Below are 26,343 nucleotides of genomic sequence, written 5' to 3'. Positions count from 1 at the left end.
GCGGTTAGTTCGAATCAGCCCCGCACAGGCGCTTGCGGCGTCCTCTTTCCGCGCCTCGCTGTGTGAGGTTGTTCTTGCAGCCAGCCAGGGAGGGAGGTGAGTGTATGACCGACCGAGCGAGCCGCTGCTCGAGCCGGGGCCCGGGCTGGTGAGGTGCGCGCGGGGGGTTGTATGGGGGGATGTTTAGGCGGCAGGGCGCCTCTTCGCCTGGAGACTGGTCTGGGCGGAGGGGGCTTGCAGGAGGGGGGTTCCTAGGCTGGAAAGGGGCAGGAATCTGGGGGATCGCCCCCCCCCGCCGCCCTGAGCCGGGGATGGGCAGTGGGCGAGGAAAGGGCCCCTCTCCCCGGCAGGGTGTCAGGCCAGAGACCGGGTGGCTGGCGCTGGGCCGCGCAAGGGCGAAGGGAATCGCCTCCCTTTATTTCCGTGCAAGCAGCGAAAGAGCCGGTGGCGGCTACTGGGGCGCTGGCAAGGGCAGCCTCTGTGTCCTGTTTCGCTTCATGCCTCCTGTAGCTCTGCAGTGCAGCCTTGCAGCGTCCGGCCTTCCCAGGGCCACTGCCAGAGGGAACTGTTAAGAAGATTAGGAGCAAATTGCACGTCCGTTTCATAGGTTAAATGCACCCATATTAACGAAGTGTAGCAGTAGGAATGTGTTTAAAATTTAAAAATCCACTTTTTCTTTTGAAAGACGCTAAATCCCTGGCATTACGTGTAACCACATCCGGCCAACGAGGCCCGGAAATGTTAGCAAAAAATTAAGCTGTCTGGCTCATACCATGAGAAAGTAAACAAACACCACAATCGCTGGTAAATACACCAGACTTTAAGTGGGGCACCCTAAAACGAGCACACTTCTGTCTGAACTCACTGCTGTCTGAACTCACTGCTAGTAGATAAAAAGTAGTGACCAAATAATGTTAATTGACAGAGATTAGAAAGGGGAAATACTTTAGTTTGTCTTCTTTGAGCATTTGTTTATAGTCAGCTTCACTCTTTCCCTGCTCATAGAAAGCTTCCTGTGTGTGGTGTGTTTCTCTAATGCAACAGCACAGAAAAGCAAGAGTTAAATTAGGAAAATGTAAATTAGGAAAATGTAAATAAAACTATGAACTGGCATTGGGATTCCTGGGCAGGAATAGCATCAGAATGACTGCTTTAAACTGTCAGGTTGATAGTGCGTCTTCAAACACTTTCAGTTTTCATAATCTAACTGGTAACAGTATTTAAAAACACTATATGAATGTTAATGTAATAACTTTGTATAAAAACACCATAGGAATTCATGGTATATAGACACATGATGGAGAAGCCAATGCCCAAAGAGTTTTCCTTTGTAGTAAAATTGTCTTTGGGCAGTATTACTTTATTTTTTAACTCTTCTCCTCCTCCTCCTCCTCCCCCTCCCCCTTACCTGAATTAAAGTGTTGGGTGATCAGGTTACCAACCTCATAGCCACCCCAAGACATTCAAGTAATTTAAAAAACAAAAAAAAAGTTTCTTCCTCTGGAAGACTTCAGAGAATGAGCCTGTCAAACTATGTAGAAATTTATTTTGTGAGCCCTTGAAATAACAATCTTCATTTCATTGTTGTAGTAAAGTTTGAACAGTACTCCCTCATGGGCCTGATTCTCCTTCCCTTTCCTCCCTTCTCCATCTAGAGATTTAACAGTGTACTTCGTTATAAAATTGTATCAAAGTAAATCAAGTACAGTAACTCCTCGCTTAACACTGTAGTTATGTTCCTGAAAAATGGGACTTTAACCTCAAGGGTTAACACGTTAATGTAGCCTCTCATCAAGGCAGCAGGAACAGGGCGGAGGGGAGACAGAATAGACAGAAAGAGGGACACCTTGTGGAGGGGGGGGAGAGAGAGATGCACACTGCCCTTTTAAGTAAGTTAACCCACTCTCAAGTGCTTTGTCTTTTTAAGTAGATCAGGAAGTTGAGACAGCAGCTGCTGCCCCAAGCTCTCTGTCTCTCTCCATCCCTCCATGTCCCTTCCCTGCTTTATATGGAGAAGGGATAAGCAGGGTGCAGGGGGGGTGGGGACACCCTGATATTAGCCCCACCCCTCTTCCCCCCCTGCACAGCAAGCTGAAGTTTCTGGGAGCAGCTCCAAGGCAGAGGGCAGGAGCAGCACATGGCAGTGGGGGGAGGGACAGCTGAACTGCCAATTGATAGCCTGCTGGGCGGCTGCAGCACAGTGAACTTAGGGGAGCGGGGAGCTAATGAGGGGTGGGCCGCTGGTCCACCCGAGTTCCAAGTCCCCACCAGCTAGCTGCAATGGGCTGCTCTTCCTGCAAGCAGTGGACAAAGGCAGCATTGCACAACTTTAAACAAGCATGTTCCCTAATTGATCAGCAACAAAACAACGTTAACCAGGACGACTTTAAATGAGGCATTACCATAAATGCCAATAATGATACATTAAATCCTTTCCAAACTTAACATCTCTGCTTAGCAGTGTCAAATGAAATGGATTGAGAAGTTGTACAGAAAATTACATGTGACATCCCTGTCATGTGTTGAAACTTATTCCAGTATCCTTTCCCCCTTCTACCTTCACCTTAGTCTAGGACAGTGCCTAGAGGTTTTTACTGTTGTGACACATTCTTATCAAAGCAAATATGTTCAGGACCTTACTTTACTGTGTATTAGAGAAAATATTCATATATCTCTATTGAGTAAAAGCAGCAAAGAATCCTGTGGCACATTATAGACTAACAGACTTTTTGGAGCATGAGCTTTCGTGGGTGAATACCCACTTCATCAGATGCATGTCTATTGAGTAAATGTCAGATTATTAAAATATAGAAGTACAAGTTCTTTACTGTGAGTGAATTGGATGAGCTTGGGAAAGGAGATGGAACCCTTGCGTGGGTGGGTTGTGGGGAGCACTCTTGGGGCAGCCTCTGTCATGCTTCCCATTATTTCCTCTTCGCTCTCAAATCCGTTTCGCTCTCCTCCCTACTGTTGAGGTTCCTGCCTTCTTCCTGTTCATTGTTTGTTCCTCCAGCTGGTGTCCAACCATTTTGCTGCCCTTGATGGTAGCATTGCAAAGTGCTGTCAAATGCGAAGCAAAAAAAAAAAAAGGAAAAAAATTGACTCCCCCTCCCTTTGCTAACTATTTACATAAACCTGCAGTTTATCTTTTTTGAGGGAGTCTCTGACTATTTCCACTTCTGGTGTAAGCCTGCCCCTCGTGTTAGCAATCAAAAGAAACTAAGGGACGCTTGGGGGCCATTTATATCTTCTGACGATGATGTGAGAGGAAGGGTGACTGACCCCTGTGGACCCAGCTAGAAAATTCCCAACTCACAGTTGTCAAGTGTGAATATGCAGAGGCAACACTCAAAGAACTATAGTTCTTTAACAGTAACTTCTTGTCTCGAGATTACTGCGTCCTTGTTATGCACCTGCACCGCCTACCCTAAAGTCTTATGCTATTGTGAGTGATTGGAACCCTGAATAAATACTGTTTTGGGGTTTTTTGCTTTGTCCTGGAGGTGGACGAGGGAATAGTAAGGGAAATGTCTTCCCTGCTATTTTGTCATAACTGAATTGGATGAATCCAAGTTGAAGCAGGATGCAAAGTTTATGTGCACATTCAGAACCTTCCCAAACTAGTCTCATGTTTCACTATATAATGTATATTGGTGTCCTGGGACAAGCCATATATTCAATGGCCCCTTTGTATTCTGATTTTAGGATAGCAATTACTTACCTCTGGTTTTGTTGTCTCTCCTCTCCCCTCCTCCTCCCTCGCTCCCTGCCCCCATTTCAAGGCTAGTCCTAACAAATAGCAATGGATGACTACACAAAGATAGAGAAGATTGGTGAAGGTGAGTAAAGCTTGATTGATGATCCTTTGCACTATGTAATTTGACTTATCAATTTGTTAGACACTGAAGAAACTTATTCTGCAGCTATGTCATGTCTTAGTATGCTTAAGCTCCTAGATGAGTGTGTATAGATATACAAAGTGAGATCTGGCAAGATGAATCTGTGGCTCATCAAAATAAGTGAGTGCACCAGTACATTCAAGCATCTTGGAGTATGGTGCCAATGGAGTAGTGCAACCTCCTACCTGTGGTGTCAGTTGCCTGCATTCATGTTGAGGATTATCTATGTGCATCTCAGACTGTATTCTACTCCTAACCCTTAGAAGAATGGGAGGAGAATAGACTGTAGTCTTTGAGGTCTGCCTCTATACAGTTCAAGATCTTTTGGCTCCCTTAAAATTTGGTGCACTGGTTGTCCCACAGATTGTGCTTTGGCATAAAAGCAGTTGTCCTGTTTACATTCTCTTCTGAGGGCACATATAAAAGAAGAGTAGTATCAGTGTCTGATATATCCTGGCTCTAGACCACATCCTGCCCATGGAAGTGGTATGATCTGATATCATCCATTTAACTGTGAAGATGCTAAGTCAATGGCACTGCTGTGCAGAAGTAATGTTAGTCTATTGTAATGCATGCACAATAGCATGTTGCTGTGGAAGATGATCAGTTTTGTGCTACGTATTGAGTTCCTCCATGCAGGTATTATCCACATTCTTTGTGCTTTAAAGTTAGTTTATGCAGTTAGGGATCACTTTATAAAGTAGAAGCTTTTGTACAGTCTTTCCATAAACTCCAGATTTTATGTAGACTTGAGATTTTGCACCAAGTTCTTTGGCCTAATGAGACTTTGCAACACATTGTCTCAGGCCTTATGAGAGAGAGTGGCTAAACCTAGAGTCGATTCACTTTTGTAAATCTGCTTGTTATGGGAAATCAATGTTGTAAAACATGCACTGTACTGTATGAAGTTACGCACCCCCTGAATTACATAAACATGTATGCAAAGAACTTGAAAAATATGGGTTTTCCTGTTAAACAAGAAAGATTAAAGTTCTTTATCAGCTCAATTTAAAAAGCAAAGAACTAAAAATGCTTCAAGAAAAGTATGAAAACAGGCCACCTTTTAACAATATCTCTTTTTACAACTTTGATTATAGTGTAACAAAGCTAACTTTATCATGAACAAAAGGATAAAAATCCCAGTTTAAAACAAAACTAGCTTCCTCAAAATTTAAATACTCTCTATATGGCTCAGAATTTGACTTGTGGAAGTAATCCCAAAGTTTTAATCTGGCTTTCCTAGCTGCCAGAACACCCTTTTTCTGGCCATTAATGGCACTGTCCATTTCTGGCATGCAGCACAAAACATCACTGATAGCATAGATAAAAAAATGAATAAAACGAAATACTAACCTTGTCCAGATTGAAGTGTCTGGTTTCATTGCAGTGATTCTTTATATAGAACAAAGCCTTGTTTCATCTGAAATGACTAAACATGACTTGATCTGTTCTTTAAAAGTTCATGTGTGGTTTAGTGTATGCCAACTTTTTTTTTTTTTTTTTATTGGTCAGGTACCTATGGTGTTGTGTATAAGGGTCGACATAAATCCACAGGCCAGGTGGTTGCCATGAAGAAAATTCGACTAGAAAGTGAGGAAGAAGGTGTTCCCAGTACAGCAATCAGAGAAATTTCTTTACTAAAAGAGCTACACCATCCCAACATAGTCTGGTATGCATGCAATATTCTCAGATTTAAGCCAATTTCTCTGTTGGGAAGGGCTCCCTCTCTCCTCTCAGATCAAATATGATTACTAAACACTCTAGTGAAAGAGGAGGGTCTTGCTTTTGCTTCAGACTGAATTTCTCATAGCTACAAATCTTCCATATAGCCCCAGATAATGATTTTTTTCCTCTGCACGTCCTTATTACTTAGTGTTTTTCTGCTCTTCTTCCCTCTCCCTCATCCACCCACCACTTTGGGAATCTTCCAAGATTCTCATTTATTGCTTTGGAATCTGTACAGCATAGCTATCCTTTTTCCAGTTGAAGAGAAATGGAAATCAACAAGATGAAATTCAATATGGACAAGTGTAAAGTATTTCACTTAAGGAAAAATCAAATGCACAACTACAAAACGAGGAATAACTGACTAAATGGTAGTACTGCTCTCAAGGATCTAGGGGTTACAGTGGATCACAGATTGAACAAGTCAACTATATGATGCAGTTGCAAAAAAGGCTAATATTCTGGGGTGTATTAACAGGAGTGTCATATGTAAGACCCAGGACGTAATTTGTCCTGCTTTACTTGGCGCTGGGGAGGTCTCAGTTAGAATATTATGTCCAGTTCTTGGTGCCACATTTTAGGAAAGATGTGGACAAATTGGAGAGTCTAGAGAAGAATTGGACCTACAAGGAAAAGTTAAAATTAGGCATTTTTTTTTCTTGAAGGGGGAATGGAGGGAACTGAGGGGGAACCTGATAAATCTTCAAATATGGTAAGGGTTGTTACAAACATGATAGTGATCAATTGTTCTCCATACCTACTGAAAGTAGGATAAGAAGTAATTGGCTTAATCTTCATCAAGGGAGATTTAGGTTTGGTATTAGGAAAAATGTTTATGACTATTAGTGTAGTTAAGTAGTGGAATAGGCTCCCAAGGGAGACCCATGGGATCCGCATCACTGGAGGTTTTTAAGAATAGGTTAGACCAGGAGTAGGCAACCTATGGCATGGGTGCCGAAGGCGGCACACAAGCTGCCCAGGTCCCGCCACCAGTGCCGGGGGGTGTGGAGGGGCTCTGCATTTTAATTTAGTTTTAAATGAAGTTTCTTAAACATTTTAAAAACCTTATTTACTTTACATACAACAATAGTTTAGTTATATTATAGAAAGACCTTCTAAAAATGTTAAAATGTATTACTGGCATGCAAAACCTTAAATCAGAGTGAATAAATGAAGACTCGGCACACCACTTCTGAAATGTTGCCGACCCCTGGGTTAGACAAACACCTCTTAGGGTGTTTGGTCCTGCTTCAGTGCAAAGTGCTGAACTAGATGAATTTTTGAGGTCCCAACCCTACATTTCTATGATTTTATGGCTCCCTTCTGGAAGCCTCACCTGCTACTTCAAAACTGCAAGTAACTTACCTAACCCTAGCGACTGATGAATAACATGGTTTTGCTTGAGTCCTGGTTGTCTGAAGGGTTTGCTTTGTTTTTGCAGCAGATATTCTAGAACAGTGGTTCTCAAGGCCGGTCTGCCACTTGTTCAGAGAAAGCCCCTGACAGGCCGGGCCAGTTTGTTTACCTGCCGCATCGGCAGGTTCGGCTGATCATCGCTCCCACTGGCCATGGTTCGCCACTCCAGGACAATGGGGGCTGCAGAAAGGGAGGCCAGCACATCCCTCGGCTTGCGCTGCTTCCCGCAGCCCCCATTGTCCTGGAGCAGCAAACCACAGCCAGTGGGAGCTGCAGTCAGCCGAACCTGCGGACATAGCAGGTAAATAAAACCGACCTGGCCCACTGGAGCTTTCTCTGAACAAGTAGCGAACCGGCTTTGAGAACCTCTGTTCCAGAATATATAGCTGTTTGATAGTACACTTTCATAATTGTGTACTGGAAATCTTTCAATTTATAGTAGAATTTCTTGACTTTAGAAAACCATTTAATATATTTTGCCTCTAAAATAGTCGCTTATTCCTCATAGGGTATACAGAGCCTATTTGGCTAAACTGGGGCTTTAGTTGATAGAGATGCTCACCAGTTAAGATTAAAGATGTCTTTTTGTCTTGAGTGGGTTCAAATCACGATCCACATCATATTTTCTTATTTTTGAAGGGGAGCATAAACACTAAATTGCAAGTTCTATTTTAGGTTCTAATCTTTCACTGAGCTGTCCACATGTAGACCCCTTCTCTCACATTGAGCCCTGCTGAAATAGGAGTCTGCTTACATAGAGCTCAGTGAGATTGGACCCATAATATAGTAATTTAGGCACTGATCAAACTCCTATGGAAGTAATTGTCTTCAGTGGAAGTTGGATAGAGCAACTTTTGAAAATAAGTAAAGGCCCTATCTACTACCTTGTTTACCATTTTTAAAAAGAGAGCCCCGTCCTTTTTTTGAGCGTATCTGCTTCTCTCTGCTTCCCAGAATATTTTCCTGGATGATGTTAGAGCACTATTCCCTCCTGCCTAAAAGATTGAATTCTTAATTTCAGTTGGCCTGGCACTACCAGTTTCATTAATAATTTCACATGTGCCTGATTTCCCAAACTGCACTGAATCTCATTGCTTGACATTACTGCAGAGAAGCTAAATAACCCTGATTCATGCCAGCTCAGATGAAAGCCAAGAGAAAACCAGTGACTTTGTGACAATGTGGAGGAATAGCCTCAGAGCTTAAAATTGCTTAGTACTTCCCCAGCTGAGATTCTTGGAAAAGTGCTTGAGCAGTAATGTCAGCTTGCATCTGTATAAGGCGTTAAGGGAAGGTGTAGTATTGAGTTAATGTATCATAGATATATTTTTCATTAGTCTTCAGGATGTGCTTATGCAAGATTCAAGACTGTACCTCATCTTTGAATTCCTTTCTATGGATCTCAAAAAATATTTGGATTCTGTTCCATCTGGCCAGTTTGTAGATTCCATGCTTGTTAAGGTAAGGAGTCAATATAGTAACTAACAGTGTCACTATAAACTTCCTCTTGTATTTTAAAGCTGTATATGGAAAGAGCCAACTGAAATTTGCCATGCTGGAAACGTTCTGTGTCATTGTTTCTTTTATTTAAAAAAAAAAAAAATACTTCAAATTGCGTGACTGCTTTTGATGTTTCTTTCCTTTCACCCCTAAGGAGGGGAGACTCGGGAACAATTTGCTGGTATCATTAAGGAGTGGACCTTCTGAATCTTAAATCTGACATTCTTTGTCTAGTGTACTCACATTTTTTAGATGTATTTCAAAGCATAAAATGACCTTAGTTCTAATGTAAGCATTTGAGTAATCAACAACTGTTACATTTTTTTTTTGCATTAATCATAACAATGTTGCCTTCATGAAGAGAATTTTGTAAAATTTACTTACTGTTTGCAGAATTGTGGCTCTTAGCTGACCATTTCTATAGTATGTCAGCTCTAGTGGCAGATCTGACATTAGCAAATAGTGCCTGCCATATGATGCAGAACAGTAGTTTGCAGTAAAGGTAATTTTAAATTTTTCCTTTCTTTTATTTCATCCCTGCAGAGTTACCTGTACCAAATCTTGCAAGGTATTGTATTCTGTCATTCAAGAAGGGTTCTGCACAGAGATTTAAAGCCTCAGAACTTGTTAATAGATGATAAAGGAGTAATTAAATTAGCAGATTTTGGACTAGCCCGAGCCTTTGGGATCCCTGTCCGGGTATATACACATGAGGTAGGTGAATTGCAGTAGTGTTTTTTTTCCCATAATTGACACAACTAAGGCTTGTAGGCACTGTGATGATAAATAACTCACATTCCAGTCCATTAATAGTTGTTTTTTTTTTTTGAGGAAATGCTAACTACTGATATGAAGTAGCTAAAAGGACACTGTCAGCTAAGAAAATTATTCTGAAAACTTCATCTTAAAATTTACATTTCAGAAAGATTACTATAACAGACTACTTTTTTCAATTTGTGCATTTGACAGTGGTAGCTTCACTGTAGTTATGTCTCTCTTACTCTGATAGACATGTTTTGATAAGTGTAATAACAGTGTGGTTGTAATACCACAAATGGTGGGATGAGGGATGAATCTTGAGAGTAGGTGGTACTAAACTTTTAAACTGACTTTTTAAACTGACTCAATGGGAGTTCTGCCACGGATCATAACAAACATACAGAGCTTGACTGTTTCTGTCAAAATGCTAACGAAAATACTTAAATTTGTTTGTTCCTTGCTGATAAACATGCAAATATATCCACTCCTCAAAAAGAGCAGGATGTAATTATTGCAGAGAGTGCTATTCCAAATAAATCATAGATTCATAGACTCTAGGACTGGAAGGGACCTCAAGAGGTCATCGGGTCCAGTCCCCTGCCCTCATGGCAGGACTAAATACTGTCTAGACCATCCCTGACAGACATTTATCTAACCTACTCTTAAATATCTCCAGAGGTGGAGATTCCACAACCTTCCTAGGCAATTTATTCCAGTGTTTAACCACCTTGACAGTTAGGAACTTTTTCCTAATGTCCAACCTAAACCTCCCTTGCTGCAGTTTAAGCCCATTGCTCCTTGTTCTATCATGAGAGGCTAAGGTGAACAAGTTTTCTCCCTCCTCCTCATGATACCCTTTTAGATATCTGAAAACTGCTATCATGTCCCCTCTCAGTCTTCTCTTTTCCAAACTAAGCAAACCCAATTCTTTCAGCCTTCCTTCATAGGTCATGTTCTCAAGACCTTTAATCATTCTTGTTGCTCTTCTCTGGACCCTCTCCAATTTCTCCACATATTTCTTGAAATGCGGTGCCCAGAACTGGACACAATACTCCAATTGAGGCCTAACCAGTGCAGAGTAGAGCAGAAGAATGACTTCTCGTGTCTTCCTCACAACACACCTGTTAGGCATCCTAGAATCACATTTGCTTTTTCTGCAACAGCATCACTCTGTTGACTCATATTTAGCTTGTGGTCCACTAGAACCCCTAGATCCCTTTCTGCCGTACTCCTTCCTAGACAGTCTCTTCCCATTCTGTATGTGTGAAACTGATTGTTCCTTCCTAAGTGGAGCACTTTGCATTTGTCTTTATTAAACTTCATCTGGTTTACCTCAGACCATTTCTCCAATTTGTCCAGATCATTTTGAATTATGACCCTGTCCTCCAAAGCAGTTGCAATCCCTCCCAGTTTGGTATCATCTGCAGACTTAATAAGCATACTTTCTATGCCAGCAAATAGGTCGTTGATGAAAATCTTGAACAGAGCCGGTCCCAAAACAGACCCCTGCGGAACCTCACTTGTTATACCTTTCCAGCAGGATTGGGAACCATTAATAACTACTCTCTGACTACGGTTATCCAGCCAGTTATGCACCCACCTTATAATAGCCCCATCTAAATTATATTTGCCTAGTTTATTGATAAGAATATCACGTGAGACCATATCAAATGCCTTACTAAAGTCTAGGTATACCACATCCACCGCTTCTCCCTTATCCACAAGACTCGTTATCCTATCAAAGAAAGCTATCAGATTGGTTTGACGTGATTTGTTCTTTACAAATCCATGCTGGCTATTCCCTATCACCTTACCACCTTCCAAGTGTTTGCAGATGATTTCCTTAATTACTTGCTCCATTATCTTTCCTGGCACAGAAGTTAAACTAGCTGGTCTGTAGTTTCCTAGGTTGTGTTTATTTCCCTTTTTATAGATGGGCACTATATTTGCCCTTTTTCAGTCTTCTGGAATCTCTCCCATTTCCTATGATTTTCCAAAGATAATAGCTAGAGGTTCAGATACCTCCTCTGTTAGCTCCTTGAGTATTCTAGGATGCATTTCATCAGGCCCTGGTGACTTGCAGGCATCTAACTTTTCTAAGTGATTTTTAACTTGTTCTTTTTTTATTTTCTCTTCTAAACCTACCCCCTTCCCATAAGCATTCACTATGTTAGGCATTGCTTCAGACTTCTCGGTGAAGACAGAAACAAAGAAGTCATTAAGCATCTCTGCCATTTCCAAATTTCCTGTTACTGTTTCTCCCTCCTCACTGAGCAGGGGGCCTACCTTGTCTTTGGTCTTCCTCTTGCTTCTAATGTATTGATAAAAAGTCGTCTTGTTTCCCTTTATTCCCATAGCTAGTTTGAGCTCATTTTGTGCCTTTTGCCTTTCTAATCTTGCCCCTGCATTCCTGTGTTGTTTGTCCATATTCATCCTTTGTACTCTGACCTAGTTTCCATTTCTTATGACTCCTCCTTTTTATTTTTTAGATCATGCAAGATCTCGTGGTTAAGCCAAGGTGGTCTTTTGCCACATTTTCTATCTTTCCTTCCCAGCGGAATAGCTTGCTTTTGGGCCCTTAATAGTGTCCCTTTGAAAAACTGCCAACTCGCCTCAGTTGGTTTTTTCCCCCCTCAGTCTTGATTCCCATGGGACCTTACCTATCAGCTGTCTGAGCTTACCAAAATCTGCCTTCCTGAAATCCATTGTCTCTATTTTGCTGTACTCCCTTCTACGCTTCCTTAGAATTGCAAACTCTATGATTTCATGATCACTTTCACCCAAGCTGCCTTCTACTTTCTCAACGAGTTCCTCCCTATTTGTTAAAATCAAGTCTAGAATAGCTTCCCTCCAGTAGCTTTTTCAACCTTCTGAAATAAAAAGTTGTCTGCAATGCAGTCCAAGAACTTATTGGATAGTCTGTGCCCCACGGTGTTGTTTTCCCAAATATATCTGGATAGTTGAAGTCCTCCATCACCACCAAATCTTGAGCTTTGGATGATTTTGTTAGTTGTTTAAAAAAAGCCTCATCCACCTCTTCCACTTGGTTAGGTGACCTGTAGTAGACTCCTAGCACGACATCACCCTTGGTTTTTACCCCTTTTAGCCTAATCCAGAGACTCTCAACACTTCTGTCTTCTATGTCCATCTCCACCTCAGTCCAAGTGTGTACATTTTTAATGTATAAGGCAACACCTCCTCCCTTTTCCCCTGTCTATCCTTCCTGAGCAAGCTGTACCCATCCACACCAACATTCCAATCACGTGTATTATCCCACCAAGTTTCAGTGATGCCAACAATGTCATAGTTGTATTTATTTATTAGCACTTCCAGTTCTTCTTCAAGTGATTGCTCATATCCATTCCAGTTAGGCGTGCGTGCACGCTCGTCAGAAGATTTTTACCCTAGCAACTCCGGTGGGTTGGCAGGTCGCCCCCTGGAGTGGCGCCGCCATGGCACTGGATATATACCCCTGCCAACCCGTCCGCTCCTCAGTTCCTTCTTACTGCCTGTGCCGGTCGTTGGAACAGTGGAGCATGGCTTAGCTATCCTCCACTTCCCTAGCTTCTCTCGGTTCGTCTGATCTCTTGTTGTGAATAGTTGACTTAGTTCATAGTATAATTAGTTTTATAGTTTATAGTTGTTAGTTAGTTGTTGTACATAGTTTAGTGGGGTTTGGGCTCTAGCCTTTCCCCACACCCAGTGCCCGGGCCCATGCCCGGTCCACCAGGATTTAAACTGTGCTCGGCCTGTAAAAAGCTGATGCCCACAAGCGATCCCCACGACTCTTGCTTAAAGTGCCTCGGGGAATCGCATATCTCCGACAAGTGCCGCGTTTGCAAGGCCTTTAAGCTGCGGACTAAAAAGGAGAGGGACTTTCGGTTAAAGACTCTCCTTATGGAGGCAGCCCTTAACCCTCCGTCCTCGGCACCGAGCGCTGACAGCACTTCTCCGGCACCGGACTGCGCCGGCCCCACCAAGACACCTCAGCACTGGCCTTCTCCGGTGCAGGGACCTGACCGAAGGCCTTCAACTTCCTCCATACCTTCGGTACAGACCTCGCCCGGCACCTACCCCTGCCGCAGCACCGACCACTGTGGTACCGTCAATTCCGGTCCTGAGAGGGCCATTGAGTCCGGTCCAGGAGGGCACCCCGGTGAGACCCATTGTCGAGCTGATGGTCCCCTCCATGCCAGAGACATTCTCCTCGGCCAGGGACCTTATTGCGATGACTGAATGGCCCTGCCTCAACCCCCGGCACCGCCGGTGCGGGTTCTCCATTCCAGAGGCAGGCCTGCCACTATGAGGCCTCCTTCACTGGAGTCGACAAGCCGGCACCAATCCTGATCCAGGTCTTGGCACGGCTCCAGGTCTCGCAATCAGTCCCGATCTCGATGCCGCTCGCAGTCCCGGCACCGCTTACCCAGGCGGCACTGGTCGTACTCGTGGCGCAGATCCACCTCTCGTCCCGGTCGGTACTCTCGGTACCGCTCTGGCTCCAGGCACCGCTCCCGGCACTGAGACTCTCACAGCCGGTCCCGTCATAGACTATTAAGATTCGGTCGACCTCCCAGCATTGCGCTGGTTGTAGGTCCCGGTCTCGGCACCGATACGATTCCCGGTACCGATCCCCGAAACAGAGGAAGTCTCCAACGACGGGAGCAAGGGACTCATACCAGCCTCGCTCGGCTCCTCCATGGCCGTCCCGACAGTCGTCCCTGTCCTCTCAGGCGGACAGCGTATATGCCCCGGACACCGACATGCCTGCTGCCTTGTTCAGCGAGCCCCAGCCTCAGGATCATGGTCCACAGCAGTGGGGATTCTGGACACTCTGGGCATACCATCAAGCCCAAGGCCCTCCCCCAGGTCCACCGCGTTCGACGCCTCTGAACACAGGGCACCGGAGGCCACGATTACCCTCCCTCCCCCTTCTGCTATGGAGGAAGGGGTGACCCAGCCACAGGACTCGGAGCTCCCCAGGGAGACGGACATGATGCTTCAGGCGGAGCCCTCTTCAGACCCGCTCGTTCCAGGTCTCTCGTCTTCGTCCTCCCCATACGAGGTGGTAGCTGGAACCTCGTCGGCCAGCCCTCCTCCAGTTGACCTCAGGGCCCACCAGGACCTCCTCAGGCGTGTTGCACGGAACATGAACTTAAAAGCTGAGGAGGTCCCAGAGGTCCAAGATCCGGTGGTGGACATATTGTCATCCGATGCCCCCACTAGAGTGGCTCTCCCATTTATCAAAAACATACAGGCCAATGCCACTACAATATGGCAGTCTCCGGCCTCTGTTCTGCCCGCTGCTATCATAACCTTAGTCCCAGATCTGGACCTTAGCGTCCAAAATATGGGGGTTAGCATGAAAACCTCCAAGCTTAGTTACCAGCTTGGACCTGGTACTTGCTGCCACCACCCAAAAAATTAGAGTGTTTTGGGGCACTCTGGTCCCCCTGAAAAACCTTCCCTGGGGACCCCAAGACCCAAATTCCTTGTCTCACAACAAAGGGAAATAATCCTTTTTCCCTTCCCCCCCTCCAGGTGCTCCTGGAGAGATACACAGACACAAGCTCTGTGAATCCAAACAGAGTGACTCCCCCTCTCCGTTCCCAGTCCTGGAAACAAAAAGGACTTTCCTATTCCCCAGAGGGAATGCAAAATCAGGCTAGCAAATCCAACGCACACAGATTTCCCCCGATTTCTTCCTCCCACCAATTCCCTGGTGAGTACAGACTCAATTTCCCTGAAGTAAAGAAAAACTCCAACAGGTGTTAAAAGAAAGAAAAAAAATACATACAAATGGTCTCTCTGTATTAAGGTGACACAACACAGGGTCGATTGCTTAAAAGAATATTGAATAAACAGCCTTATTCAAAAAGAATACAAATCAAAGCACTCCAGCACTTATATTCATACAAATACCAAAGAAAAGAAACCATATAACTTACTATCTGATCTCTTTGTCCTTACACTTAGAAACAGAAGATTAGAAAACAGAACTACTTCTCCAAAGCTCAGAGAAAGCAGGCAGCCAGAAAACAAAGACTGAGACACAAACTTCCCTCCACCCAAAGTTGAAAAAATCCGGTTTCCTGATTGGTCCTCTGGTCAGGTGCTTCAGGTGAAAGAGACATTAACCCTTAGCTATCTGTTTATGACAGCTGCGCGAGGAGTAGAGCGCAAGTATATGGTGCCCTCAAAGGGCTATGAATATCTATATGTACATCCTCCTCCTTGCTCCCTCGTCATCCAGTCGGTTAACGAGAGGGAGCGCCATGGCCAGCAGGCCCCAGCCCCTGCATCGAAGGACGCGAGGCGCATGGACTTGCTTGGGCGTAAAGTTTACTCTGCGGGAGGTCTCCAGCTCCAGGTGTCCAACCAGCAAGCCCTCCTTAGCCACTATAGCTACAACACCTGGGCAGCGGCGGACAAATTTAAGGAGCTGCTTTCACAGGATGCACGGCAGGAGTTCTCGGCGATCCTCGACGAGGGGGAAAAAGGTCACGAGAACTTCCCTCCAGGCTTCCCTGGACGCCGCGGACTCAGCCGCCAGGACTCTGGCCTCTGGCGTGACTATGTGACTATGCGTCATATCTCGTGGCTGCAGGTCTCCAGCCTCCCCCCGGAGCTCCAGCACACGATTCAGGACCTTCCATTCAAGGGTCAAGGGCTGTTCTTGGACAAAACTAACCCTAGGCTGCAGAGCTTAAAAGACAAAAGGGTCATGCGTTCGTTAGGAATGCACAGGCCTGTAACTCAGCGCAGGCCCTTCTGACCCCAACAACACCGCCCTTACCCTCAACCCCGGCAGAGACAAGACTTCGCCAGACAGCGAGGCAGAAATGGCCGCCAGAGACAATCAGGCAACCAAGAGGGCCAGAACCAAATCTCCTCCAAGCCTCCCTCCGGGCCAAAACCTTCCTTTTGAAGGTGCGCTCGAGGGCATTGTACCAGTTTCTTTAAAGGATCCGTCCCCACCCTTTTCCAACAGGCTTTCCTTTTTCCTCCCTGCATGGTCCCAGCTAACATCAGATCGTTGGGTCCTACGCACGTTGGAACTTGGATATCATCTGCAATTTATTTCAAACCCCCCCCTTCCACCCTCCTCCCTCTTCAGGGATCCCTCTCATGAGCAACTCCTCCTACAGGAGGTGCAAGCGCTCCTCACCAAAGGAGCTATAGAGGAGGTACCGGAGCACAAATGGGGCAAGGGGTTTTATCCCCGCTACTTCCTGATCCCCAAGGCGAAGGGAGGTCTCAGACCAATCCTTGATCTGCGAGAACTCAACAGATACATGGTAAAGTTGAAGTTCCGTATGGTATCCCTGGGGACCATTATCCCATCCCTGGATTCTGGAGACTGGTATGCCGCCCTCAACATGCAAGATGCCTACTTCCACATAGCCATCTTCCCATCTCACAGGAGGTTCCTCCGGTTCATGGTCAACGGGCAGCATTTTCAGTTCACGGTCCTCCCATTCGGCCTCTCTACAGCCCCAAGGGTATTCACCAAATGTATGGCTGTAGTCGCTGCCCACCTTCGCTGCAGTCAGATACACGTCTTTCTGTATCTAGACGACTGGCTTATCCGCGGGACCTCCGAGATGCGAGTCTTCAGTCACGTCTGCATTGTCAAGAACCTTTTCCTACATCTAGGTCTAATGATCAATGTGGAAAAATCGACTCTAATCCCCGCTCAGAGGATAGAGTTTATTGGTGCCACCTTGGACTCGACTCTTGCCAAAGCCTGCCTACCACTGCCATGGTTCCAGGCTCTGACGGCCATCATCGGAGGCTGCAAGCGGTGCCAATAACTTCGGTACACACTTGCCTCGCTCTCTTGGGCCACATGGCGGCCTGCACGTTCGTAACGAACTACACAAAACTGCGCCTACGGCCCCTCCAACCTGGCTCAACTCGCAATACCATCCAGCCAGGGATCCTATGGACATGGTCGTCACCATTCTCTAGACCGTGCTAGACTCCTTCCAGTGGTGGCTGGATCCCTCCATGGTATGTGCGGAGCTCCCGTTCCACCCGCCCCAGCCCTCGGCATCCCTGACAACGGACCCATCATCCCTCAGTTGGGGGGCTCACCTCAGGCACCTATGCACCCAAGGCCATCTGTCACCTCATGAGCTGGACCTCCACATCAACGTCCGGGAGCTGAGAGCGGTCCGCCTTGCTTGTCAGATGTTCCGACAACACTTGCAGGGCCGTTGTGTATCGGTATTCACCGACAACACAACAGCCATGCACTATTTAAACAAACAGGGCGGCATGAGATCTTCACCCCTGTGCCAGGAAACCTTACAACTATGGGACTTCTGCATAGCCCATTCTACACATCTCGTTGCGTCCTTTCTCCCAGGAGTTCGGAACACACTGGCGGATCGCCTCAGCAGATCCTTCCTTTCCCACGAATGGTCGCTTCGCCTGGACATTGCTCTTTCACTCTTCCAGAAGTGAGGGTTTCCCCGGATAGACCTCTTTGCATCCCGTGGGAACAGGAAATGCCAGACGTTCTGCTCCTTTCAAGGTCTTTCACCGGGTTCAATGGCGGACACCTTCCTTGTGCCATGGACGCCGCACCTGCTCTACGCCTTTCCACTGTTTCCACTCGTCCACAGGGTCCTACTGAAAGCACATAGAGACAAAGCCTGCTTGATCATGATAGCTCCAGCGTGGCCTCGACAGTACACCATGCTGCTAGACCTATCCATAGCCGACCCTGTTCCCCTGCCTCTTCACCTGGACCTGATCACCCAGGACCATGACAAGCTCCGTCACCCGGACCTTCAGTTGCTCCACCTCACGGCGTGGCTCCTGCATGGCTGACTCACTCTGAGCTGCGTTGCTCCACCCCAGTACAGCAGGTACTCCTGGGTAGCAAGAAGCCTTCCACTAGAGCTACATATTTGGCCAAGTGGAAGCGCTTTGCGTGCTGGTGTGTGGAGCGGAACTTCCTTCCCGCCAAGTTATCCATATCTAACATCTTGGATTACCTCTGGTCCCTCAAACAACAGGGCTTGGCGGTATCATCTCTGAGGGTCCACTTGGCGGCCATCTCTACATTCAAGAGGATGGATGCTCGGTGTTTTCCCATCGGATGGTGTCTAGGTTCCTTAAGGGCCTAGAGCGCCTCTACCCTCAGGTACACCGCCCTGCCCCAACATGGGACCTTAACCTGGTTCTTGCCAGACTCACGTCCCCTCCTTTGGAACCGTTAGCAACTTGCTCCCTTCTCTACCTCTCCTGGAAAACCGCTTTCCTGGTGGCCATCACGTCTGCGAGACAGGTTTCGGAACTTCGGGCCCTCACAGTGGACCCCCCCCGTATACGATGTTCCACAGAGACAAGGTGCAGTTGCGACCGCATCCGGCCTTTCTCCCCAAAGTGGTATCAGCCTTCCACGTTAACCAGGAGATCTTCCTCCCTGTCTTCTTCCCAAAACCACATTCGTCTCGGACGGAGCAGCAGCTACACTCCCTAGACGTTCATAGAGCGCTTGCTTTTTATATAGAACGAACTCGCGATGGCTGAGCGGATCAAAGGGCTTCCTGTCTCCTTGCAGTAGATTTTCTCTTGGGTAACGTCGTGCATCCGTGCCTGTTATGACTTGGCTCACGTCCCATAGGGCCACATGACTGCGCACTCCACCAGGGCTCAAGCATCATCAGCTGCTTTCCTCGCTCACGTGCCCGTTCATGAAATCTTCCATGCAGCGATCTGGTCCTCGGTCCACACTTTCGCCTCCCACTATGCCCTGGTTCAGCAGTCTAGGGATGACGCAGCCTTCGGCTCCGCCGTATTGCATTCTGTGACATCTCATTCCGACCCCACCGCCTAGGTAAGGCTTGGGAATCGCCTAACTGGAATGGATATGAGCAATCACTCGAAGAAGAAAAGATGGTTACTCACCTTTGTAACTGTAGCTCTTCGAGATGTGTTGCTCATATCCATTCCACACCCGCCCTCCTTCCCCACTGTCGGAGTAGCCGGCAAGAAGGAACTGAGGAGCGGACGGGTCAGCAGGGGTATATATCCAGCGCCATGGCGGCGCCACTCCAGGGGGCGACCTGCCGACCCACCGAAGTTGCTAGGGTAAAAATCTTCCGATGAGCGTGCACGCATGGCGCGCACACCTAACTGGAATGGATATGAGCAAAACATCTCGAAGAACAACAGTTACAAAGGTGAGTAACCGTTTTTTCTTCCTGCTTATTACCCATACTTCTCGCATTTATATATAGGCATCTAAGATACTGGTTTGATCTTGCCTCCCAGTTTTGCCCTGACCCTCCTTTCTCTGCCATTATAGTCCACGCTCCCTCTTGTTTCCAACCCATCTCCCAGTTCTCCATGTTCCCCACTTACCTGTGGGCTTTGCTCACCTGTCCCCATCGAACCTCATTTAAAGCCCTCCTCACTAGGTTAACCAGTCTGTGTGCAAATAGGGTCTTTCCCCTCCTTGAAAGGTGAACGCCATCTCTACCTAGTAGTCCTTCCTCAAATAGCATCCCGTGGTCAATCAATATGTTCCACATGTAGTAGTTTAGTTGGCAACAGTTCTAGTTATATTTTATTAAAGGAATTAATATATTTGGAACAATTTTCCCTCTGGAAGATGAGTAGCCATATACTTTTTATACGACCAGCTATAAGATTTAATGCAACTATAAATTATGAATAAGAATTTCCTTGTGCAATAGGTAGTGACACTGTGGTACAGATCTCCAGAGGTGTTGCTAGGATCTGCTCGTTACTCAACTCCTGTAGATATCTGGAGCATTGGTACCATATTTGCTGAAATGGCAACTAAGAAACCACTCTTTCATGGAGACTCTGAAATTGATCAACTCTTCAGAATCTTCAGGTATTTAACACTAAATCTTTAAAATCTTTGCTAAATAGATAGCAGCACAAAGAATGCTTTATGAAGCTATCCTCTGCACTAACATTTTAATAATGCGTTACAGTTGCTCGAATACAAATCATCAGTTCTTTGCTTATTCTTGTGTAGAGCTTTAGGGACACCCAACAATGAGGTGTGGCCCGAAGTGGAATCCTTGCAAGATTATAAGAACACATTCCCCAAGTGGAAACCTGGCAGTCTGGCATCTCACGTCAAAAACTTAGATGAAGATGGACTAGATTTACTCTCTGTAAGTGGCTTTTTCTTCTGTGTTTTTTCTCAAGGAGGCTATTGGGGGTTAAAAGTACCTGGTGTCTTGTAAGGTATCTAAAACCAACTTAATCCAGCTTGGTACAACTATAATGCAAAGGTGCTCAAACTCTGCAATAGTAAGGGACATGCAGGCAACTTGCTGGGAGTTTAGTGACTGTGCCTAATTAGCACACTTTGCTATCCATTCTGCTTCCTTGATGGATAGCAAACTTTGGTTTCTGGACTATTAAAATCTCTTGATCCCCCCCTTCATAGCTATCATTAAGCAGGAGGGCAGCCAGCGCTTGTTTTATATTAGTGACTCAGAGGCAACTTAAACCTGAGGTTTTAGATATTGTCACTGAAGACCGCGTAACTCTTCCAGGCTGTACATTGAATTCCTAGTCTCTTTGCCAAATTACAGTTTGATATAACATTCTATTTATCTTGAGTCATCTTTTAGCTTGGACTTTTTTTGAATAAGATCTATTGAGTGTTTTCTTTGCACTCTTACCTGTGGGCCAAAAGATTCAGCTTCCGTGCCATGGTTGGACTTGTAAAGAACTGAACACAACAAGAGGAATTCATAGCCACCTTGTGTTCTGATCTCGCAAATTATGTTGGGGCCACCCTGGTCTGAAGCTATGTACCTGCTGTATCTGATGTAACTTTTAAAGTTACATTGAACCAATATTTGGTTTGTGGAATTAATGCTGCTGGAATTATGGGGTTTGGTGTTTATTTGTTTTGTTTTGTTTTGTTTTTTGGTAAGAAAACTTCAAAACCATTTGAACATTTCAAAACAAATTCCTCAGTCTGTCATACTTGGAACTGCAAGCCCAACCCTTCCCCTACTCTTTACAATCTGTGAAAGGCTAGATTAAATTCTTGGGAGAGTGGGGGGGAAGACTCCTGCCTTTTTTCTACTTTTTCATATGGAAAATATCAGGTTCTCATTTGCCTCTTTGGAGGGCCGTAGCAAAATCTTTAGAAATCAATAATGATGTAATCTAGGATTCTTGGACAACTTTAGTAAACTTGGCATCCTTTATTCTTAGTGGCGATGAAAGGCTGCAGCTCAGGTTGCAGCCCTGTGAGATGTAACTATTCATAGCCTCCTGGGATTTTTCTGTGGTCCTCTAACAAAGAAGGGAGGGAAGACCTGCATTTCAAATATGTGGGGGGGGAACCAAGTGCGAACTTTTTCCTGAAGCTTGAGACATAGGTCTTAATACCTCTGTGGAACAGTAAAGGTGAAACAAACTTGGTTTCACAGGACTTGGCAGTGGTAGTGTGTAGTTTTCCTACAAATCCCTACTATAGATTCGCTGCACCAGTGCAGTTTAAATTGATATGAAGTCCTTCCCTTTTTTTTTTTTTTTTTTAGGATGACCTTTGAGCACAAAAACATTTAAATGAAAGAGCAGTGGTGATGAATCTTTAACAAGGGCTTCCTTTCTCTGTAATGTCACTAGCAATAGAGTTTTTAAAAATTCCAATCTTGTGTGATCAGTATTTAACTAATTCTGCAGTCATCAGTCTTCCAGCTTAGAGTACCCAGACTTCTAATGTAAAACAAAGGAGAACATGTAATAATGGAGGAGTGGCCAGGCCAAATTTGAGCGAGCGGCATTGTGACCTGGCGCATGGGGTCACAGCACTCTTTGATGCCAGGATTGAAAAATACTGCCCTGAAAACTTTGTGGATATTAATGAATGTGTTGAAAGGTTTCCTAGCCTATACACTGTTAAACAGCAGGATCAAAACACTAATTTTATTTAAAACACACCCCTTGATTGGAATGAATGTATTGATGTCCCCAGTTCCATCTAGATTACACTGGAAAGTCCCAGTCACAGCGGGGGAGGAAAGCTCCAAGTCTAAAAGAATTTAAAAAGGTTGAACTGCTGCGCTAGCATAAGGAAGCAAAATAGGGCACAAACCAATACTTTGAGAGTGATAATCTTTAATACATGGTAGCCTAAAACACATCAAAGTAGAAAAGCCAACTTTTTTTGTTACACAGTTTGTGTACATATATTTGTGCAGATTTATAAATCTGCACATCTCACTGGTTCCCTGACACTTCACTACCTTGAGTATCAAAACTATAGGATACTTATTTCACAGATAGTGCATATCAGTGGAGAATTTTTGTTAACAAAAAATCCAACAGTGTTCTCCATTTCATAAGTCAACCAACAGTGTCAATAGATAAAGAATATGAAATCCAAATTTAGCTCAGATTTCAGGCACTCACATCTGCAAAATTGTAGCCTGTTAAGATAGTCATATGTTAAACTAGGATATGAAGACAGAAATGTTTAAGAGTTGAATCATTCCCCTGACCATATTCAACTTTCCTTATCAGAAGTAAAAAGGGATATGCTAATGATATCTAATAAAGCAAAATTGTAAAAGTTTGGAGTCATACCAGGACAAAAGCAAATTTTTCATCAATTTAAGTTACACCAAAAAGACAGTTAAATTCATTTTAACAATCACTGGTCAAAACTCAACTGGCAGGACACTTCTAACTGAAAGATAGCAGCACAGAGTGTAAAATTGTCTGAGATACAGGAACCTCTCTGAAGTTAACTGGCAGTACCTTCTAAAATGGCTTACAAATCTGAGTTACATTTTTGGGCAGTCAGCACTTGGTTGTAAGGCTTTCTGGTAGCTAACTTTATAGATTTAATACTAGTGCTACATGCAGTGGAACCTCAGAGTTATGAACACCAGAGTTACAAAATGACCAGTTAACCTCACATCTCATTTGGAACCAGAAGTACGCAATCAGGCAGCAGCAGAGAGAAAAACAAACAAACAAAAAAGCAAATACAGTACTGTATTAAATGTAAACTACTAAATAAAGACAAGATTAAAAAAATATTTGACAAGGTAAGGAAACTATTTCTGTACTTGTTTCATTTAAATTAACCTGGATAAAAGCAGTATTTTTCTTCTGCATAGTAAAGTTTCAAAGCTGTATTAAGTGAATGTTCAATTATAAACTTTTTGAAAGAACAACCATAATATTTGTTTGAGTTATAAACAACCTCCATTTCCAAGGTATCTGTAACTCTGAGATTCTTCTGTAGATGTTTTTCCCATAAGTGCATCAACTCCCAAAATTAACTAATATATAAGTTGTCAGTGTTCATTAGAAAACCCTATTTTCAGGGATGTCACTGAGCTGTAACATGTTGTTATTTAGGGCTAAAATGTGATACACAAGTTCTAAAACCAGAAGTAATATTTACATTTTTATTTTATAGAACTGTTTAGCCAAATGAAGTTCAGGGCTTGGAAATTCAAAGTGGGAGACCTCCCTGTACAGACAATGATTACATTTTTTAAATATGTAAGGACTTGCTGTCTTGAAGTGGGTACCTTGACACCCTCCATTATCCCTCTGTCTGCCTTCCAGAATCTGAATTGATTCCTTTGAAGGCAATGCTCCTTCTCTTCCTTGGTAACTTGGAGAGAGAAAGAGGGAAGAGGTAGGTGGAGCTTTGGGATTTCCCTATCAAAAGCATACCTTTTAACTGAAAAGAGGATACAGCAAAGGAAAGACCCATGCCCTGCATAGGCTTGTCTTAGTTTTGGGACTGACATACTACAAAGTAGTCCAGCTGAGTTTAAGTTTTTATCTAACTTAAATGGTTCCTTATGTGGCCTAGAAGGCCCTTGAATGCCATAGTAACTAAAATGCTTCCTTTTCTCCTTAGTACTAAAACTGTGGGGGAGACTAATAATACACTGTACGTAACATCTGTGCTGAATCTTTAATCTTTGTTCTATTGGAGCAAAACCTTGCCATTTTCCCAGTCTTAAGCTGTTTGCAAAAAATCCCTCATTTGTCTTAACCCCATCTACACACTTGCATACCTCTCACACTGGGTTTCACGTTTAAATGCTTGCTCATATGCACAGATACAGAGTATTTTATATGTATTAGTGCAAACATTGACTGTCAACTTCACTTCTTCTGTTTTAAGAATACTAAATTTAGGGAAACATATGGACTATTCTGCCTATTAACACACTTCTTAAAAAGCGTGGACTATTTAATGCATGATTAACACTATCTAGGATGTTATCATCAGGAAATGAAAACTAAGGCAAAGGCTGCTATGAGGTACCCAGAGTTACTTTTAAAAGCATGCCTAATGAAAATAGGTGAACTACCAAACACAGTTGCTTGGTTACTAAACCCGAGGGCAAATGAATGCATTTGTCTCATATTTTGAAGTTCTAAGAATTGCTGTATTTAAGATGTAGGTTGAAATGCCTTTTAAACTGAAGCTTCCTAGCCATAGGAGAACTCCTTTTTTCTATTTTATTAAAGTATTGGCAGGTAAAGCTCAACCGTGCTTTACAAGTAACTAAGTTCATTTACATTTCATAAGTAACTAAACTATTTTTATCCCCAGAAAATGTTAATTTATGATCCTGCAAAAAGAATCTCTGGCAAAATGGCCTTGAACCATCCATACTTTGATGACTTGGACAAATCCAATCTTCCAGCCAATCAGATTAAGAAATTCTAATTCACCATTGGACTAAATCCACCTGAGTAGTCGGAGCAAAATAATTAATCGTGACATTTTACTATTGAGTCTGTCTAATTTTTTTTATGTGACTGTCCTTTTCTGCTCTAAAAATGCAGCTGTATTTAGCGTGTCCTGGTTTAAATATTACTTAAATGTAAATAAATATTAACCTATTATTAGTGCTGAATTTAAATACAATGCAAATCTTGCTGCTATTAATGCAGTCCACTATTTCTATAAATAAAGCTTTAAATCCCTCACTCTTTTGCTGGATTCTTTCTGAACCGCAGATGGAGTACCCAAATGTGGAATCGCCAGATATTACAACTCCATTGCTTTGCTCCTCATTCGTTACTAATGAGGTAATAACCCCCATGTAAGGAATTCAGAGGTAAGCCAGTGCTGTTGCTGGAGTTTCCAGGACCAAACTGTGCCCTTCAGCTCAGGCAACCAGAATTTCTGCCTCCAGTAGTTGAACAAATTGGCACACAATTTCTTCTGACCGTTTTGTTTTAAAACCTTCATTTTTATTTGATTTGGGGCACTTGTAACTTTGCTATCTACCCTATTCAAGGGGCGGAGAAATGTGATGATTTCAACTATATGGATGTGGTACTGCAGGACCTCTCTATCAGACTCCTCTGTCCCCACTCTGTCAGTGCAAAGCTGTCCTACAAGCACCTGGCTTAAATCTCAGCCATATTCCCTATGTATGCCAACATTTACAAGCTCTACAGAAAGTGAATTATGCCTAGCATGTTTCCAACCAACCCTCCCACTGCCAGGATACAGTGCTCAGTCAGACTAGCATGTCCGATCTCCACTCTAGCCTGAAGAGTCAAGACTCCTGTACAGAAAAGCCTGATCAGGAGCTTCTGAGGTTTCAGGGGGAAAGTCTGAAGATGAGAAATCTATCTAGCCAACTCAGGGGCCCCATTCCCTTTCTGGACTGGAGAGGGAAGTCCCCTTAAACTAAAGGATCTGGACATTTCTCCCTCCCCCCAGAAACTGAAGTGGGTCCTCAGCTCTCTCAAGAAAGAAGCAGAACTCCTATACAGCTCTCCTTCCTCCCAGCATGAATCCCCAGATTCTCAAGATACTCAGAGATAAGTCTATCTTCACAGGGCAGGAATTAGTATTGTTAATGAACACATGGAGTGAAAAATATTGAACCCCTTTTCCTTTGCGTCTTTCCCCCTGGGGAGTTCTGAACCTTTTCTCCTATACAGAGGCTCCTGCTCCTTGTCTTCGCTACCATATTACATCGGCACAGCTGTATCGATGCACTAAGAAGCACTGTGCTTATGGGAGAGCACTCGCCAG

The 26,343-nt window shown here is 44.3% G+C and overlaps 1 protein-coding gene across 2 annotated transcripts; it reads left to right on the top strand.

Annotated features, from left to right (window-relative positions):
- On the top strand, window positions 1-25,268 carry CDK1 (cyclin dependent kinase 1). 2 transcript variants are annotated; one of them, XM_030569245.1, is made up of 8 exons: window positions 1-96; window positions 3,788-3,839; window positions 5,412-5,568; window positions 8,378-8,501; window positions 9,084-9,254; window positions 20,009-20,172; window positions 20,320-20,461; window positions 24,901-25,268. In XM_030569245.1, the coding sequence occupies exons 2-8, from the start codon at window positions 3,803-3,805 to the stop codon at window positions 25,015-25,017; spliced, it is 912 nt and encodes a 303-aa protein (XP_030425105.1). In that variant the 5' UTR covers window positions 1-96; window positions 3,788-3,802; the 3' UTR covers window positions 25,018-25,268. The 2 variants fall into 2 exon arrangements, with proteins under 2 accessions (XP_030425105.1, XP_030425104.1); XM_030569244.1 differs by having other exon boundaries at window positions 3,783-3,839.
- The last annotated feature ends 1,075 nt before the right edge of the window (window positions 25,269-26,343 follow it).

The sequence above is a fragment of the Gopherus evgoodei genome, chromosome 7, assembly GCF_007399415.2.
Source record: "Gopherus evgoodei ecotype Sinaloan lineage chromosome 7, rGopEvg1_v1.p, whole genome shotgun sequence".
NCBI lineage: Eukaryota > Metazoa > Chordata > Testudines > Testudinidae > Gopherus > Gopherus evgoodei.
This window is presented reverse-complemented; position numbering and strand designations above follow the sequence as displayed.